At 48.3% G+C, this 18563-nt stretch overlaps 1 protein-coding gene across 1 annotated transcript in view; it reads left to right on the top strand.

Annotated features, from left to right (window-relative positions):
* The first annotated feature begins 1582 nt into the window (after window positions 1-1582).
* The window catches only part of LOC102455943 (IgGFc-binding protein-like), a 40786-nt gene continuing 23805 nt past the window's right edge, over window positions 1583-18563 (top strand). Inside the window, exons 1-4 of the mRNA XM_075907488.2 lie at window positions 1583-1756; window positions 6913-6989; window positions 8075-9343; window positions 15412-15740. Coding sequence (XP_075763603.2) covers window positions 6935-6989; window positions 8075-9343; window positions 15412-15740 — 1653 coding nt within the window. The 5' untranslated portion in view covers window positions 1583-1756; window positions 6913-6934. The remainder of the gene's footprint in view (window positions 1757-6912; window positions 6990-8074; window positions 9344-15411; window positions 15741-18563) is intronic.

The following is an 18563-nucleotide window of genomic DNA, read 5'->3' as shown; positions in this document are numbered from 1 at the left end:
CGGCATAGGAAAATGAAGCGGTGATTTAAATAATCGCTGCTTCATTTAAATTTACATGGCTGCCGCGCTGAGCCGATCAGCTGTTTGTCGGCTCAGCACGGTAGTCTGGACCGTGGGGGTCAACATCAAAGGCATTTGTCGACCTCCCAGGTATGCCTCCTGGGATGAGGCATACCGGGGAGGTCGACAAATGCCTTTGATGTCTACCACGGAGCGTCCAGACTACCGCGCTGAGCCGACAAACAGCTGATCGGCTTAGCGCGGCAGCCATGTAAATTTAAATGAAGCGGCGATTATTTAAATTTTCCTATGCTGGGTAGTCTAATCTACATGCCTCTGTAGTCTAGACGTACCTTCAGTGTTGTGCCAAGTGAGAGAGAGGTCCAGAGGTTCTTAACAATCGACACAGACTAAGGGTGAGAGGAAAGTGAGGGGAACATCACACAACAGCAGATGTAGAAGTCCTACTCCAGTGTGTATCTATTAGGCCACACTGCCTCCCAGAAAGGGTGACTAGTATTCTCACTGGTCAGCCAGGGAAATTGAGTCACATAGAGATCTTTTATATGTCTTAGGCAGATATGGAGATAAAAGCACAACAGTCTATATGCTCAAAACCATGAATCCTCTAGACAGTCCTTATCTATTAGCTTTCTTGTAGCATCATTATTTCATTGTTTGTTATTTCTCTGGTTTTTCTTTTCCCATGCCTATTTTTTCTTTCTTTCCATTTTTCCCACTTTGTTTTCATTTGAATTTCTGATATTTTAAAATCTGTTACTATTGTTTCTATGACTTGGCTTTTCCCTGGGGACAGCATCTGTTTTCATTCCGTTTTCACAAGTAACCTTCAGACAGTCTTGGCTTTAGGCTACCCCAATGATAAACCGCACCCAGTTTTCCCTGCAAATGCAAGGGGAATCCTGACTTGTCCCATGAGCAGATTCCTGAAATTCTGACCAGTTTGTTAGCAAATTCCTTGCTCAGTTTCCTGGCCACTAACCTCCTCACGTGTTTTCAATCTAGGAAACTAGGCAGCTCTGTAAGTCCATCTGAATATCACGAGTTTGGCCACTGCTGGGCTAGTTAATGTGGTCTGAGTCCTGGCACCCAAAAAAGGAGAGGCAAGTTAAGTGAGGTCGTATCTTTTATCAGACCCACCACTGTTGGTGCAAGAGACAAGCTGTCGCAGACCTCAAGAGCTGGGTGAGAGCTCAAAAATTTGTCTCTTGCACCAACAGAGATATTGTCCAATAAAAGATATTGTCTTGTCCACCTTGTCTCCAATGGGCTACAACCAACATGGCTACAAGAACACCGCAAACCCCTTAAATAACTCATCCTCTGCAAGAGGCCTATTAATGATCAAATTGCTGGCATGGCTTGTATGATGGCAGTGGCCAGTTCCTTGGAACACCAGAAAAAAAGTCAACAAACCCATTGCCACCTCCCTCCCCACAACCTCCACACACCCACCTCCCGGTTAATGGCCAAACATGAGTCAGCCAAAGCCTTTCTGAATGAGAGGCGAGGTTGCTCCTTTCACTTCCCATTTGGGTCCAGCCAGTGTGGGATGGCAAAACTCCAGTCCGGATGGAGCCAATGGAATCTTCCCCAGTCAGTTCTTCATCACACGGGTTTGGCACACGGTCCCTATATAAAGGGGCAGCAGAAGCAGAGCTACGGACAGAAGGAGAAGAACAAAGTGAGCATCTCCCCAAGCTGCTGCATCTTGGCTCAGCCAGAGGGGCTGGAGGTAAGTGAGCCGGCCGGGTCCTTTTCTGGCTCAGCAGCTGCTGCTGTTTGCTGAGAGGCTGATTGTAACTAATCCATCCAACTGCTGATCTTGAGCAAAGCAGCACCTGGGCTTCAGGAACTGGGCTTCAGAAACTGACCTGCCTAGGGAGGACGTTCCCTCCTGTCAGAGGTGTAGCCAGAGGGTAATGTGCCCAGGGCAAAAGCAAGGCCCCAAACCTGGCACACGGCTGAGACCAACCCTGGGGTGAAGGGGGCTTTTACCACATCTTCCCCCGCCCCTTCCAGTTTGAGGCCAGGCCCCTGCACACACTAACCCATGGGCAGAGATGGAGGAGGTCGGGCTGGGGGCAGAGAGGCAGGGAGGAGACTCCAGGCAGCAGTGGTGGGCAAAGGAGGAACAGGCAAGCTGAGGGATGACAAGGGGAATAGAGGGGGACTAAATTGCTGCCCCCTTAGGGTATGTCTACACTACCCCCCTAGTTCAAACTAGGGGGGGTAATGTAGTCATACGGAGTTGCAAATGAAGCCCGGGATTTGAATTTCCCGGGCTTCATTTGCATAAAGCTGGCTGGTGCCATTTTTAAATGCCGGCTAGTTCGGGCCCCGTGCCGCGCGGCTACACGCGGCACGGACAAGCTAGTTCGGATTAGGCTTCCTAATCCGAACTAGCTGTACACCTCATTCCACGAGGCATACAGCTACCTAATCCGAACTAGCTAGTCCGTGCCGCGTGTAGCCGCGCGGCACGGGGTCCGACCTAGCCGGCATTTAAAAATGGTGCTGGCCATCTTTATGCAAATGAAGCCCGGGAAATTCAAATCCTGGGCTTCATTTGCAACTCCGTATGACTACATTACCCCCCCCAGTTCGAACTAGGGGGGTAGTGTAGACATACCCTTAGTGTAGTGCCCAGCGACAAATGCCCCCCACTCACCACACCCCTGCTGTGTTATGAGAGGCTGGCTGGTGTCCTGGACCGTGAGGCCCCCATTCCTACCCAGCATGACCTAGAGGGATTATTACCCCCAGCGTAAGTAGCATGGAGATTGTGATGTGCTTTGCTAATGGAAGGCCATGTAATTTGCAAGCTGACATCTGCTCACTATTGGATCTCAAAGCCCTTTACCAAGGGGGACAGTATTACTATCCCCCTGGTACAAATGGGAAAACCAAGGAAGGGCATGACATACCCGAGGTCACCTGACCAGTGGTAGGAATAGAAACTAGGATCCATGCCCCCTCGCCCAGCATGCTGCCCAGCAGGCAAAACTGGCTCTGTAAGAGGCAGTTAAGGCTAGGTCTACACAACAGAGTTTCTGCGCAAAAATTCGTGGCGTGTCCACACCTCAAGCATGTTTTTGCACGAGTAAAATGAAAGAACGGGGGGGAGGACAGTTTCCTTTGTAGATATTAGGGAAGGGCAGACAAATAAGCAAGCAGTGGCAAATTTTTAAAGTGCTTCTACACAAATGCTAGGAGTCTGACTAATAAGATGGGTGAACTAGAGGACCTCGTATTAAAGGAGAAGATTGACATAATAGGCATCACTGAAACCTGGTGGAATGAGGAAAATCTGTGGTACACAATCATACCGGGATATAAAATATATCAAAAGGATAGAGCAGGCTGGGTGGGTGGTGGAGTGGCACCGTATGTGAAAGATAATGTAGAATCAAATGAAATAAAAATATTAAATGAATCAACATGTTCCATATAATCGCTATGGATGATAATTATATGCTCCAATAATAAGAAATTAGCAATAGGGATATATTACTGACCACCTGACCAGGACAGCGATACTGACATTGAAATGCTGAGGGAGATTAGAGAGGCTACCAAAATAAAGAAATCTATAATAGTGGGGGATTTTTATTATCACCATATTGACTGGATACATGTCACCTCAGGAAGAGAAGCAGAGAGAAAATTTCTCAATGGCTTAAATGACTGCTTCTTGGAGCAGCTGGTGCAGGAACCCACAAAGGGAGAGGCAATTCTTGATTTAGTCCTGAGTGGAGCGCAGGATCAGGTCTGGGAGATAACCGTTACAGGACTGCTTGGGAATAGTGACCATAATAATATAATAACACATTCCTGTGGTGGGAAGAACACCTCAGCAGTCCAGCACCCTGGCATTTAATTTCAAAAAGGGGAATTACACAAAAATGACGACGTTAGTTAAACAGAAATTAAAAGGCACAATGACTAGAGCCAAATCCCTGCAAGCTGCATGGAAACTTTTTAAAGACACCATAACAGAAGCTCAACTTAAATGTATACCCCAAATTAAAAAACATAGCAAAAGACCTAAAAAAGAGTCACCGTGGCTTAACCACCATGTAAAAGAAGCAGTGAGGGACAAAAAGGTATCTTTTAAGAAGTGGAAGTCCAATCCAAGTGAGATAAATAGAAAGGAACATAAACACTGTCAAATCAAGTGTAAAAATGTAATAAGAAAAGCAAAAAAAAGATTTTGAGGAACAGCTAGACAAAAACTCAAAAAGAAATAACAAAATGTTTTTTAAGTACATTAGAAGCAGGAAGCCTGCTAAAAAACCTGTGGGTCCCCTAGATGATGGAGATATAAAAGGAGGAATCAAGGATGATAAAGCCATTGCGGATAAACTAAATGATTTCTTTGCTTCAGTCTTCACAGCTGAGGACGTTAGGGAGATTCCCAAATCTGCACGGTTCTTTGTGGGTGATGAATCTGAGAAACTGTCCCAGATTGAAGTGTCATTAGAGGAGGTTTTGGAACAAATAAAAAAACGTAATGTTAACAAATCTCCAGGACCAGATGGCATTCATCCAAGGGTTCTAAAAGAACTCAAATGGGAAATTGCTGAACTATTATCTGTGGTTTGTAACCTATCCTTTAAATCAGCTTCTGTACCGAAGACTGGAAGATAGCTAACATGACTCTAATATTTAAAAAGGGCTCTAGAGGCGATCCTGACAATTACAGACCGATAAGTCAAACTTCAGTACCGGGAAAATTAGTCAAAACAATAGTAAATAATAAAATTGTGAGGCATGTAGAAGAACATAATTTGTTGGACAAAAGTCTACATAGTTTCTGTAAAGGGAAATCATGTCTTACTAATCTATTAGGGTATGTCTACACTACCACCCTAGTTCGAACTAGGGTGGTAATGTAGGCATACCGCACTTGCAAATGAAGCCCGGCTAGACGCGGCACGGGCTAGATACTGCGGACTAGCAAGCCATTCCGCACTAACGGTACACCTCATTCCACGCGGCACGGGGTTCGAACGAGCTGGCATTTAAAAATGGCGGCGCCCGGCTTATGCAAATGAAGCCCGGGAAATTCAAATCCCGGGCTTCATTTGCAAGTGCGGTATGCCTACATTACCACCCTAGTTTGAACTAGGGTGGTAGTGTAGACATACCCCTCGAGTTCTTTGAAGGGTTTAACAAACATGCAGAGAAGGGGGATCCAGTAGATACAGTATACTTAGATTGTCAGAAAGCCTTTGACAAGGTCCCTCACCAAAGGCTCTTGTGTAAATTACATGGCTATGGGATAAGAGGGAAGGTCCTTTCTTGGATTGAGAACTGGTTAAAAGACAGGAAACAAAGGGTAGGAATAAATGGTAAATTTTCAGAATGGAGAGGGGTAACTAAAGGTGTCCCTCAAGGGTCAGTCCTGGGACCAATCCTTTTCAACATATTCCTAAATGATCTGGAGAAAGGGGTAAGCAGTGAGTAAAGTTTGCGGATGATACCAAACTGTTTAGGATAGTCAAGACAGAAGCAGACTGTGAGGGACTCCAAAAAGATTCCACCAAACTGAGTGATTGGGCAACAAAATGGCAAATTAAATGTAATGTGAATAAGTGTAAAGTAATGCACATCGGGAAAAATAACCCCAACTATACATACAGTATGATGGGGGCTAATTTGGCTACGACAAATCAGGAAAGAGATCTTGACGTTATCGTGGACAGTTCTCTGAAAACTTCCACACAGTGTGCAGCGGCGGTCAAAAAGGCAAATAGGATGCTAGGAATTATTAAGAAAGGGATAGAAAATAAGACCCAGAATATCTTACTGCCCCTGTATAAAACTATGGTACGCCCACATCTTGAATACTGTGTACAGATGTGGTCTCCTCACCTCAAAAAAGATATTTTGGTCTTGGAAAGGGTTCAGAAAAGGGCAACTAAAATGATTAGGGGTTTGGAACGGGTCCCATATGAGGAGAGGTTAAAGCAACTGGGACTTTTCAGTTTAGAAAAGAGGAGACTGAGGGGGGATATGATAGAGATATATAAAATCATGAGTGGTGTGGAGACGGCGGATAAAGAAAAGTTATTTATTAGTTCCCGTAATAGAAGAACTAGAGGACACCAAATGAAATTAATGGGTAGCAGGTTTAAAACTAATAAAAGAAAGTTCTTCTTCACACAGCGTGTAGTCAACCTGTGGAACTCCTTGCGAGAGGAGGCTGGGAAGGCTAGGACTATAATAGAGTTTAAAGAGACGCTAGATAATTTCCTGGAGGTTAGGTCCATAAAAGACTATTAACCAGGGGATAAAATTGGTGTCCCTGGCCTCTGTTTGTCAGAGGCTGGAAAGGGATGGCAGGAGACAAATCGCTTGATCATTGTCTTCGGTCCACCCTCTCTGGGGCACCTGGTGCTGGCCACTGTCGGCAGGCAGGATACTGGGCTAGATGGACCTTTGGTCTGACCCAGTACGGCCGTTCTTATGTTCTTATATTCTCCTTTTACGAGGAATATCTCCTTTTTGTGCAAGAGTTCTTGTGCCAGAAGGTGTATGTGGACAGGGAATAGGTTTTTTGCACTAAAAGAGACAATTTAAAAAAAAACAGGTGCCCTGGTGGCCATTCTGTACATAGCAATCAGAGTTTCCTTTCGAGAGAGCATCTGTGCAGTCTGGATGCTCTTTAGCGGAAAAGTGCATTGCTTTTTGATGTGCTTTGGCAGTGTGAACACACTTTTGCACAAGAAGCCTATAGTGTAGACATAGCCTAAGTCTGTGAAAAAAACCCAGCTCATGGGTGGACACTTCTTTCCAGCCTCCAGGGCCACAGCAGGAATCTTTGTCCAGGGCTGTTTCTGTGCAGCACGCCACGTGATCACCATTAATTCCAGATGTATCTTCCAGACGCTGAATCACGTGCTGAGCCATGGACCTCAGAAAAGCCAAGCTGCTCCTGTGGGCCAGGATGCTCGTGCTGTGGGGTGAGTGATCCTCTTTCTTCACAGCATGCGAAGTTCAGCACCTAACTATGGGTAACGCCGAGGACTTTGTCCCCCTTCCCATCCCTGATCTGGGACAGAAACCAGGAGCCCTGACGGGGTTATCATATGGCAGGGAGCAGGATGGAATGCTCACGGGGCGCGGGGCCGCAAGCTGCACTGAGTGGAGTCAGTGGAGGGTGCTGACCTGTGAAGAGTGGGCCAGGGGCTCAGCAGGGGGCGCTGGATGGCAGGGACTGTGGAGGGGGCTCAGCAGAAGGAGTTGTGCTTTGGGCAGCAGGCAGGGGCTCAGGGAGTGGGGTGGGAGCTCAGGAGCGGCACTGGACTGCAAGAAGTGAGGGGGTTCTCTGTAGGAGTCATTGTGCTTCTCGGAGCAGGGTGGGGGACTTATCTGGGGTTGCATTTCCCTTGCAGTCAGTGTTGATCCAAGCAGAATTGGAGCCCCTGAGCCCCTGTCCAGGGCCCTTATTTTTCTTTTGTCCTAAGACTCAGCAATAACAGACAGCATGAGCCAGCAGATCCTTGTGGTCTTAGTGCTTCAGTTCATGGCAATGGCCATGGCTCCCTTTATAACCCATGCACTCCCCAGCTGTTCACTGCACTGAGAGCTGCAATGCAGCTGGCACCAAATGACAACAATCTGTCTCATCACACGTGTGTTAGGCTCCCGGACCAACTTCCAAACAAGCCCTTTTGTTCCTTTCACCTCGCTGCCTGTACAGTCAGCAGCAGTGCCCCCCTCCTTCCGCCCCAGCCCTCACAAAGCCGCCTCATTCTCCACCTTCCAGTCCTCCTCAAAACTCTCCTTTGCCACGAGGACCACAAAAAACGGGACAGTGGTTACACCACTGGTTCATCTGACAACTCACCATGCTGAGCGCTGCTGTCTCACTGATTGCTGCCTTGTGTTCCCCCATCTGTCTGTGTCCATCTGTGATCACTTGTCTTAGACATAGTTCATAACCTCACCTTTTTGTACTGATTGCACAGTGCCTAGTGCCAGGGTCCATGGCTGGTAACGTGATTCCTCTAACAGCAGTTGTCTTCTCTTCTACCTGTTTCTCCAGGCATGTTTAACCTTCCTCTCCCTGTAGCGTCTGGAGAGATTCCAGGGTCTTCCCCTCCAAGCCTTCTTGGAAGTGAATTCATCACGGCCTTCATGCAGAACGACTTACAGCCCACGCTCAGCAGCGACTTCCGGCTGCTCATCACAGCCTATGACCCAGCCACGTTGATCACCATCTCCATGAAGAAGCCAGCACTCAAGGTGTCTGTCCAGGCGAGTGCTGGCCAGACTGTAACGGTGAAGATCCCACCCAATGCTGAGATGACAGGGTCCACAGTCTTCGACAACACGGTTGTTGTCTGGGCTGACAGTGACATCTCTGTCCTTTCGTTCAATTCCAAATCCAACTCAGCTGACACCACCCCAGTCTACCCGGTGCACAGCCTGGGAACAGAGTATTACGTCATCACGCCGACAGTGGGCACTGATCGCTATAGAGAGTTTGCCATTGTGGCCTGGGAGGGCCCCACCACAGTTGAGGTCTACCTGAAAGGGGCTGTCATTTTCCAAGGAAAGACACACGCTAGAGGGAGCAAACTCACCATCAAGCTGGAGGCGCATCAGGCTGCCCAGCTGCAGAGCCCAGTGGATGTATCTGGCACCAGAATTGTTTCCCAGAAGCCTGTGGCTGTCTACGTTGGACACACCTGTGTGACAAGAGCCACCCAGTGCGACCATGTGTCTGAGCAGCTCCTGCCTGTCTCCAGCTGGGGGACCAGCTTCATTGTGCCCTCATTGTCCTCTGAGAGGCAGCATGATTTCCTCTACGTCGCCACCTCCCAAACAACTCAGGTGGAAGTTCAATCTGGGAGGAGCAAGATCAGCAGAGCGCTGACAGCTGAGCAGGTTATGTTGTATGGAATCCCTGGCTCCACTGCCTTGTTCTTCTCTGCTAATGCCAGGGTCCAACTCATGTTCTTCTCCAATGGCGGGACCAAAGGAAACATCAGATACGATCCATTCTTCATGGCCATCCCGGCCATCTCAAGCTACTGCCAGTCCTATCACATCTACGGGTTCGATGACTTTGAGAACTACGCACTAATCATTGCCAAGACATCCGAGTCTGCAGGGGTAACCATTGATAAGAGACCACTGCACAACGTCCTGTGGAAGCCAGTTCTAGGCACAGAATACTCCTGGGCAGAATACAGCCTGGGCAAAGGGTCCCAGGCCCATAGCATGGAGCATGCCAGCTCCCGCTTTGGCCTGCTGAGCGTCGGGATTGGAAACCAAAAGGCGTATGGCTCCCCAGCCATTTGTGCCAGCAGTGAGTACAGTGTTGTGAATCCTCACCCCTCTGCTTAGCACCTTTCTTCTTTCCCTTGAGTCAGCCTCAGGATTGTTCTCTGTGACCACGACAGAGAGATACACACCATGGTGGGAGAGGAGTCATTTAAGGCCCAGTGCTGGTACAAGAACAAATGGATAGAACCTGGCCATGAATAAAGTTAGGGAAGGCATTAGATGAAGGTTTCTAACCCTCAGAGTAGTGTAGTTCTGGAACAGCCTCCCAAGTGGAGCAGCAGGGAAAGCCTGAACTTGTTTAAGACAGAACTTGGTACATTTATGGAGGTGGGATAAAGCTGCTACAAGGGCATGTTGGCCATTGGCAACTGCTGATAGCAAATATCTGTCACAGCCAATGATGGGAAACTCGATGAGGAGAGCTCTGAGGTTTTGTCTACACAGAAGCATTATTTTGACGTTATTCCAAAATAACAGAGTGGTCTGCACAATGACCCCAGTATTTCAAAATAACTTTGAAGTAACTGACTTCTTACTCTGACTCCTATAACACAGATTTCACCCAGCGTAAGGGAAGTAGGGGGAAGAGTGATCTTCCTTTGACTTCTTGCTGTGTAGACAGCACCAAAAGACGAATTAAGCTATTTCGACTTCAGCTACACAATTGACATAGCTCAGGTTACATAGCTTAGATTGATTTTTGTTCTGCTGCGTAGACGTGCCCTGAGTTAACATAGCAAATTTATCCCCGTGTGTCCAGCATATGATCAGAGTCTGATTGGCCACCAGATTTGGGGTCAGGAAGAAATAGCAGAGACTCAGGGGATGGGGGGTAGGCTTGATTTCCCCTGCAGAATGGGGTTTGGGGCACTTGCTGGTTTCAACTAGACTAAATGGTCACACTAGGGTACAAAATACATCACAGGGAAAGAACAGGTCATACTGGTGGGGGAGTGGAAATGTGAAATAAAATGTAGAATCAACGTAAAAATCTTAAATGAACCAAAATATTCCATAGAATCTGTATAGATAGTAATTCCTTGCTCTAATAATAAGAATATAGCAGTAGGGATATATTACTGACCATCTGATGAGGACAGTAAGGGTGTGTCTAAACTACATGGCTCCATTGATGGAGACATGTAGATTAGGCTGATTGGCAAAGGGAAATGAATTTAAATTTAAATGGCTGCCGCGCTGAGCCAACAAACAGCTGATCAGGTGTTTGTCGGCTCAGCACGCTAGTCTGGATGCTCCTGTGCCAACCTGAAAGCCCTTTATCAACCTCCCCGTTATGCCTCGTAGGATGAGGTTTACCAGGGAGGTCGATAAAGGGCTTTCATGTTGGCAGGGGAGTGTCCAGACTAGCACGCTGAGCCGACAAACAGCTGATCAGCTGTTTGTTGGCTCAGCGCGGCAGCCATTTAAATTTAAATGAAGCAGCGATTATTTAAATTGCGGCTTCATTTCCCTTTGCCGAACAAACAAATCTACATGGCTTCATCGATGGAGATTAGAAAATGCTAAGGGAAATTAGAAAAGTTGTTAAAATAAAAAACTGTTATAGTGGGGGATTTCAACTACCCCCATATTGACTGGGTGTACGTCACCTCAGGACAGGATGCAGAGATAAAATTTCTTGATACTTTAAATGACTGCTTCTTGGAGCAGCTGCTTCTGGAGCCCACAAGGGGAGAGGTTATTCTCAATTTAGTCTAAGTGGAGTGCAGGATCTGGTCCAAGAGGTAAATATAACTAGACTGGTTGGAAATAGTGACCATAATGTAATAAAATGTAACATTCCTGTGGTAGGGAAAACACCTCAGCAGCCCAACACTGTGGCAATTAATTTCAGAAAGGGGAACGACACAAAAATGAGGAGGTTAGTTAAACAAAATTAAAAGGTACGGTGCCAAAAGTAAAATCCCTGCAAACTTCATGAAACTTTTCAAAGACTCCATGATAGATGCCCAATTTAAATGTATATCCCAAATTAAAGAACACAGTAAGAGAACCAAAAAGTGCCACTGTGGCTTAATAAACAAGTAGAAGAAGGCATGAGAGATAAAAAGGCATTGTTTAAAAAGTGGAAGTCAAATCCTAGTGAGGAAAATGGAAAGGAGCATAAACTCTGTCAAATTAAGTGTAAAAATCATATATATAGTAGCCCAGTGTCTGTGAGTCTGTAATGCTGATGTACTCGGCCCCGCCCCCTAGCCATGTACGTCAGGGCCCCGCCCCCCTTCCCCTCCTTCCAGGGGCGGCTCGGCCGAGCACTGTGCCGCTCAGCTGGGCCATGGCAGGGGAGCAAGTGGTGGCAAGAGGCCCTTTGGGGTCCGCGCTTCTGGGGTCAGCTGAGCACCATGGCGGGTGGGGTAGGGGGGGCGGGATGGTGACGTACACGGCCAAGGGGGGTGTCGCTGTGTATGTCAGCATCCCACCCCCTTCTCCTCCCCCACGGCGGCCCGCTTCATTGTGGGGGGGACCGGCCAGGAAGGGAGCAGTGCTGGCCGGGAAGGGGGGGGGGCCTTGAAACACCTAACGGGAGAGGGCAACGGGGCTGGCTGGGAGAAATGGGAGGGCCAACGGGAAGCAGCGCTGGTCTGGGGGGGGTCAGGCAGAACAGGGCTGGCTGCAGGATATTGGGGGGACTGACTGGGAGGGGGCAGAGCTGGTCGGGAGTAAGGGGGGGCGGGAAGCACAGCTGGAGGGATCGGGGGCCGTAAGGGTGGCCAGGAGGAAGGGGGGTGGGAAACAGAGCTGGCGGGTGGTGCGGGGGGGGGGGGCTGTGCAACGGTGCTGGCCGGGGAGATCAGGAAGAGGAATGGGCCAGTGGGAAGCAGAGCTGGGGGAGGGGGTCGGGGGCCGTGAGGATGGCCAAGAGAAAGGGGTTGCGGGAAGCACAGCTGCTGGAGGGGGGTGTAGCAGAGCTGGTTGGGAGGAAGAGGGGGGCGGGAAGCAGAGCTGGCAGGGGTAGGGAGAGGTGCAGCAGCACTGTCTGGGGAGATCAGGAAATGGAACGAGCCGGCGGGAAGCAGAGCTTGGCGGAGTTCAGGGGGGCTGGCCGGGGAAGATCAGGAGGGGAAGTGGGGGAGAACTGGCCGGCCGGGAAGGTGGGAGAGTGAGCAAATTAGCTGGCGGGGAGCAGGACCGACCTGGGCACTTGCTGCCTGTCCCGCGCAGGGTCCCGGCAGTGCACGAGCGAGGAGGCTTCCCCTCCTCCTCACACTCAACTGACTGAGGGCTCCCAGCGGCAATCATGACCCCGCCTCCCAGCTGGGACTCCCAGCTGCTCCCCCCGCCCACTCCAGGCTTCCATCTGGTGCACCACTGGAAAAATCAGAAAATTCTGGATATTGCACGTCTGATATTTTCTGATTTTTTTTACCGGATAGAGCGCGCAAATACCGGACTGCCTGGGACAATGCCGGACACCTGGCAACCCTACCCGCCCCTCCTTCCCCGCGGCAGCCCAGCTGAGCGCACAACACGGCCCTTCCCCTCCTGCTGCGGTGTTCAGCTGAGTGCTGCACCCCTCATCCAGGCCGCTGCGGAGGATCCAGCAGCGCAAGGGGCTATTTGGGCTCCCCCACAGCAGGAGGGGAAGGGGGAGCGGGGCGGTGACGTACATGGCCCCACCCCCTAGCCGTGTATGTCACCGCCCCACCTCCCTCCCTCGCGACGGCCCGGCTGAGCAGGCAGCACTCAGCCGAGCACCACAGCGGGAGGAAAAGGGGAAGGGGAAGGGGAGAGATGGAGGGGAGTGAGAGGCAGGAGGAGGAGAAGAAGAGAAAGGGAGAGTGAGAGGGAGGAGGGAGAAGAGAAAGAAAGAGATGGAGAGAGAGGCAGAAGGTGAGAAGTGCTCCATGGGAAGTTCAGGGCCCAAACGGCCACTTGTTCCCCCGTGGCGGCCCGGCTGAGCGGCGCAGAACTCAGCTGAGTGCCACGCCGGGAGGCGAAGGGGGGCGGGGCAGTGACGTCCGGTGTGACAGCAGCTCCAGGCTTTGCCCCCTGGCCATGAACATCACCACCCTGCCCCCCTTGCTGAGCACCACAGTGGGAGGTGAAAGGTGGCGGGGCAGAGACGTAAACATCCAGGGGGTGAGGCCTGGACGAGTGTGCATCCCCAATGGAGACAGAGGAGAGCGGAGAGAGAGTGAGAGTGAGAGGCAGGAGGGGGAGAAGAGAAAGAGAGAGATGGAGAAAGAGGCAGAAGGCAGAGGAGAGCTGATAGAGGGGGGGAGGCAGTAGGAGGAGGAGAGAGAGAGAGATGGAGCGAGAGACCGGAGGCTCAGGAGAGAAGACCGACGTGGAGGAGATACCTGAAAATCCTGTCTTATGATGGGCTAATTGGTTAGTATAAAAAGAAAAGACAAAAAAGAGTTTGAAGAACAGCTAAACAAAAACTCAAAAATAGTTAAAAAAATTAATTACTTTAGATGCAGGAAGCCAGCTAAACTATCAGTGGGGCTACTGGACAATCGAGATGCTAAAGGCGCACTCAGAGATAATAAGGTCATTGCAGAGAAACCAAATGAATTATTTGCTTTGGTCTCCTTGGCTGAGGATATTGGGGAGATTCCCAAACGTGAGCCATTTTTTTTAGGTGACAAATCTCAGGAATTGTTCCAGTTTGAGGTGTCATAAGAGGAGGTTTATAACAAACTGATAAACTTAACAGTAACAAGTCATTGGGACCAGATGGCATTCGCCCGATAGCTCTGAAAGAACTCAAATGGGAAATTGTGAAACAATTAACTGTGGTTTGAAACCTACCCTTTAAATCAACATCTGTACCTAATGATGGGAAGAAAGTTAACATGACTCCAATATTTTAAAAGGGCTCTAGAGGTAATCCTGGCAATTACAGTCCGGTACATTTAATGTCAGTACTGGGCAAATTAGTTAAAACTACAGTAAAGAACAAAAATTGTCAGACACTTAGATGAACATAATTTGTTGGGGAAAAGTCAACGTGGTTTCTGGAAAAGGAAATCATGCCTTACTAATCTACTAGAGTTCTTTGAAGGGGACAAACAAATGTGAACAAGGGGGATCCAGTGGCTATAGTGTACTTAGATTTTCAGAAATCCTTTGACAAGGTCCCTCATCAAAAGCTCTTGAATTGTCACAAAGTAAGAGGGAAGGTCCTCCAGTGAAATGGTAAAATGAGATGGGGAAAAGGGTAGGAATAAATGGTCAGTTTTGAGAATAGTGAAATGCAACTAGTGGTGTCCCCGAAGGTCCATACGGAGACCAATCCTGTTTAACTTACTTATAAATGATCTGAAGAAAGGGCTAAACAGTGAGGTGGCAAATTTTGCAGATGATACTGAACTGCTCATGATAACTAAGACCAAAGCAGACTGTGAAGAGCTTCAGAAAGATCTCATCAAACTAAAACAAAAGGAAAAACTATGTAGCACTTCAAAGACTAACAAGATGGTTTAACAGGTGATGAGCTTTCATGGGCCAGACCCACTTCCTCAGATAATATTGGCCCATGAAAGATCATCACCTATTAAACCATCTTGTTAGTCTTTAAAGTGCTACATAGTTTTTCCTTTTGTTTTAGCAAGATCAGACTAACACGGCTACCTCTCTATTACTATTCATAAAACTAAGCGATTGGCAACAAAATTGCAGATGAAATGTAATGTTGGTAAATGTAAAGTAACGCCCATTGGAAAAAATAATCCCAACTGTACATACAAATGAGACCCCGGTTTAGTACCCGGTAGAGGGGTTAAAAGCAGGGTTACTGCTGGCCATGGTCAAATTTGTGTCTCCTCTTTGCACCTTCCCCTCCCTTTCTTCTCCTTGGTTACCATGGTGACCCCTGGCTCAATTAGCCCTTTATCTTCAGGATTTCCAGTAGGGGAAGTGGGGGCTATCAGTTTGTGCTTTCACTGACATTCAGCCTGTCTAAACTAAAGACCAGGTGGGGAGCAAGATCACTATTTAACATCCACCCTATTGACTCCACATTCACCTAACACCTGTCACGGCAGCCCCTCCTGTGAAACTCTGGGCTGGGCCAGGCCTCGCTCCCCAGCAAAATCCCTTGGGGGTGATTGTGGTTTTTTTCAGATCCCTGCAGAGCGCTGAGCTGCCGGGAGAAGGAATCATGCAGGATTAAGGATGGCCAGGCAGTATGTTTCCATGACTACATGGGAACCTGCCAGGGGTCCCTGGCCTCCCAGTACTACTCCTTTGATGGCCTGACCGTGGGCGTCCAAGACACCTGCACCTACACCATCGCCAAGTACTGTGGCCATGACCCCACCCTGGAGCCCTTCAGCATCGAGGAGAACAGCACCTCCATAGAGAAACAAGCCAGTCGCAGCCTTGGCGTGACCACCATCCATGCCTATGGCTACAACATTTCCATCTACAAGGGTGAGAATGGAGAAGTCAGGGTGAGTCGTCTTATTCTAGTCACTTTTCTATTTACAATTAGAGCTGGACACATTTATACACTTTATTCGACAAAAAAGGCAATTTCAGTCAATTCAAGACTAGTCGTAAATTTGACTCAAATGCTTTTAGCCAATGGCGAAAGGAGTTGCTGCATTGCCAGTTTTTATCCCACTCTTTAGGGCAATCAGCTAGGAAACAAAAGACCCGTGTTCAAATCCTACCTCTGGAGCGGGTCCCAAATGGACCCTGGGAATTTCCCCAAAATTCAAATTCGAAAGCACTTTTTCTTTTAATTGTTTGCAACCACCACCAAACTGAAAAGTTCATCCCAATCTACATAGAATCCTAGGGTTGATAGAGACCTTGGGAGGTCAGTTAGTCCAACCCCCTGCTCAAAGTAAGACCAACCACAACTAACTCATCCCAGCCAGGGCTGTGTCAAGCCAAGACTTGAAAACCTCTAGGGATGGAGATTCCACCACCTCCTGAGGGAACCCATCCCAGTGATTCCCCATTCTACAGTGTTGCTCTGTAAGGGTGTGTCTAAACTACATGGCTCCATCGATGGAGCCATGTAGATTAGGCTGATCAGCAAAGAAAAATGAAGCCGCGATTTAAATAATCACGGCTTCATTTAAATTTAAATGGCTGCAGTGCTGAGCCGACAAACAGCTGATCAGTTGTTTGTCGGCTCAGTGCGCTAGTCTAGATGCTCCCGCGCCGACCTGAAAGTCCTTTATCGACCTCCCCATTATGTCTCGTAGGATGAGGTTTACCAGGGAAGTCGATAAAGGGCTTTCATGTTGGCAGGGGAGCGTCCAGACTGCCCCGATCTGCCGACAAACAGCTGATCGGCAGAGCGCGGCAGCCATTTAAATTTAAATGAAGCCGTGATTATTTAAATCGCGGCTTCATTTACCCTTTGCCAAACAAACAAATGTACATGGCTCCGTCGACGGAGCCATGTAGTATAGACGTACCCTAAGGAGCCCTCCAGATGAACTGTAGGAGAGTGAAAACCTGTGGAAGAGGAGACATTCCAGTCACCTGAGGAAAGTCTGCATGTTTCAATGTGTGTTGTCATTGCAAATCAGGATGAAGTTGAAAATATCAAATTTTTTCATGCAATTAAAGTTCCTAAACATTTGGAAATGTCCCCTCTCTAATGTTTCAAAGTACTCTAGAATCCACGTGCATGCTCCAATTGTCTTGAAAATTCATGTGGTTCTTAGAGGCTGGATAGTTAATCGAGTCACTAGTGGCTTTCAATTTGGCCATACTGCATCAGATGCATCTCTGACAGTGACCAATGCCAGACGCTTCTGGAAGTTCAAGGGTTATAGACACTGGAGTGTAGGGCTGCATCCCTGACCAAAATGGCCAGCAGCCATGGATGGACCTGCCCTCTGTGAACTCATTACACTCTCTTATACTTTTGGCCTTCACAAGATCCCCTGGCAACCAGTGTGCTCTGTAAGTTGTGCACTTGTGCGGCTGCTCATGGGAAATTCAGTTGCCTCCAGGCTAATTAGCAGAATACCCACAGCTAAGTTTTGTGTATCTATGGGTAGTACATATTCACACATGCCTCTATGCACATAAAAAATTTATCCTGCACATGGGTGGAAAAAATCTGCACATGGACAAAACAGACGAGAGGGCAAGATTCCACAGGTTGACTATTGTGTGAAGAAGTACCTCCTCATATTTGCATTAAACCAGCAGCCTATTAATTCCATCAGGTGATCACCAGCCCTTAAGTTATAGGAAGTGCTATTAAACCCTTCATTACTCACTTTCTCCACACCAGTCAGGATTTTATACACCTCTGTCATATCCCCTTAGTCATCTCTTTTCTGAGCTGAATATTCCCAGTCTTCTTTAATCTTGCCTCGTGTAGAAGGTGTCCCCAAATCATCTGTTTCCCTTCTCTGTACCTTTCCCACTGTCAGTATATCTTGCTGGAGATGGGGCCACAGCTCTGTGCAGGGAGGTTCCAGAACAATGGGACTGGTCTCCATATTTTGCCTGTCCTTGTGTCACGTTTTCATGCACACCTGCAGCACAAACTCTGGCACCGAATGGCCCAAAATTGAACTTATCTGGTTGAATCTGACCTCAGGTGAAGTCCAGCTACTGTTCCAGGTTGGGCAGAGCAATGTGGCCTAGTGCCTAGAGCCTTCAAAAGCCTTTCATGCTGTTGCTGCCGGCACAGTGAGAGAGTCACTGCTCTGCTCTGCGATCCAGGTTTCCCTTCTGTAAAATGGCGGTTGTGGTACTGGACTCCTGAAATGTGCACCTGCAGCGCTACTGATGAAAGCGCCTTATGTAAGAACTAGACATTCTCATTCGCAAGTGACCATTGCTTTAACTTTGTGTTTCCTGGTTTCGAGATGTTTACATTTAGTCACAGTCTGGATTCTGGAAGGGTGTAAGGAAGCACAGGGCAATCTTACCCTGCTTTCCCAAAGGTTTTTGGCAGTGAAGTTTCCCTTGTTTTTTGTCTCATTTGGTTTTGGGAATATAACCCCCTTTTTCCTCCCCGGGTTACTGGGGAGCAGGTCACACTCACAGGTGTGCCTGGGCGCCTGATGTTTTAACCTAAAAGAAATCCTGAGCACCCCAATAGTGATGGTGTTTAGCTGGGGAAAGCCCTATCCACCCCCTTGCTGCAGTCCCTTGCTGGTAATGAATGTAAAGTGGCAGTGCCTCCACCTGGCTGGCCTTGTACACACACTGGTGCCTTGAGAGCCTCCAGGAACATACTCATTCCAACATAAATCTGGATCTGATTCCAAAACAACTACAAATCATATACATCT

The sequence above is a fragment of the Pelodiscus sinensis genome, chromosome 22 (genome assembly GCF_052426305.1).
Source record: "Pelodiscus sinensis isolate ZL-2025 chromosome 22, ASM5242630v1, whole genome shotgun sequence".
NCBI lineage: Eukaryota > Metazoa > Chordata > Testudines > Trionychidae > Pelodiscus > Pelodiscus sinensis.
The sequence above is the reverse complement of the archived record's forward strand: the minus strand, read 5'-3'. Positions and strand labels throughout refer to the sequence as shown.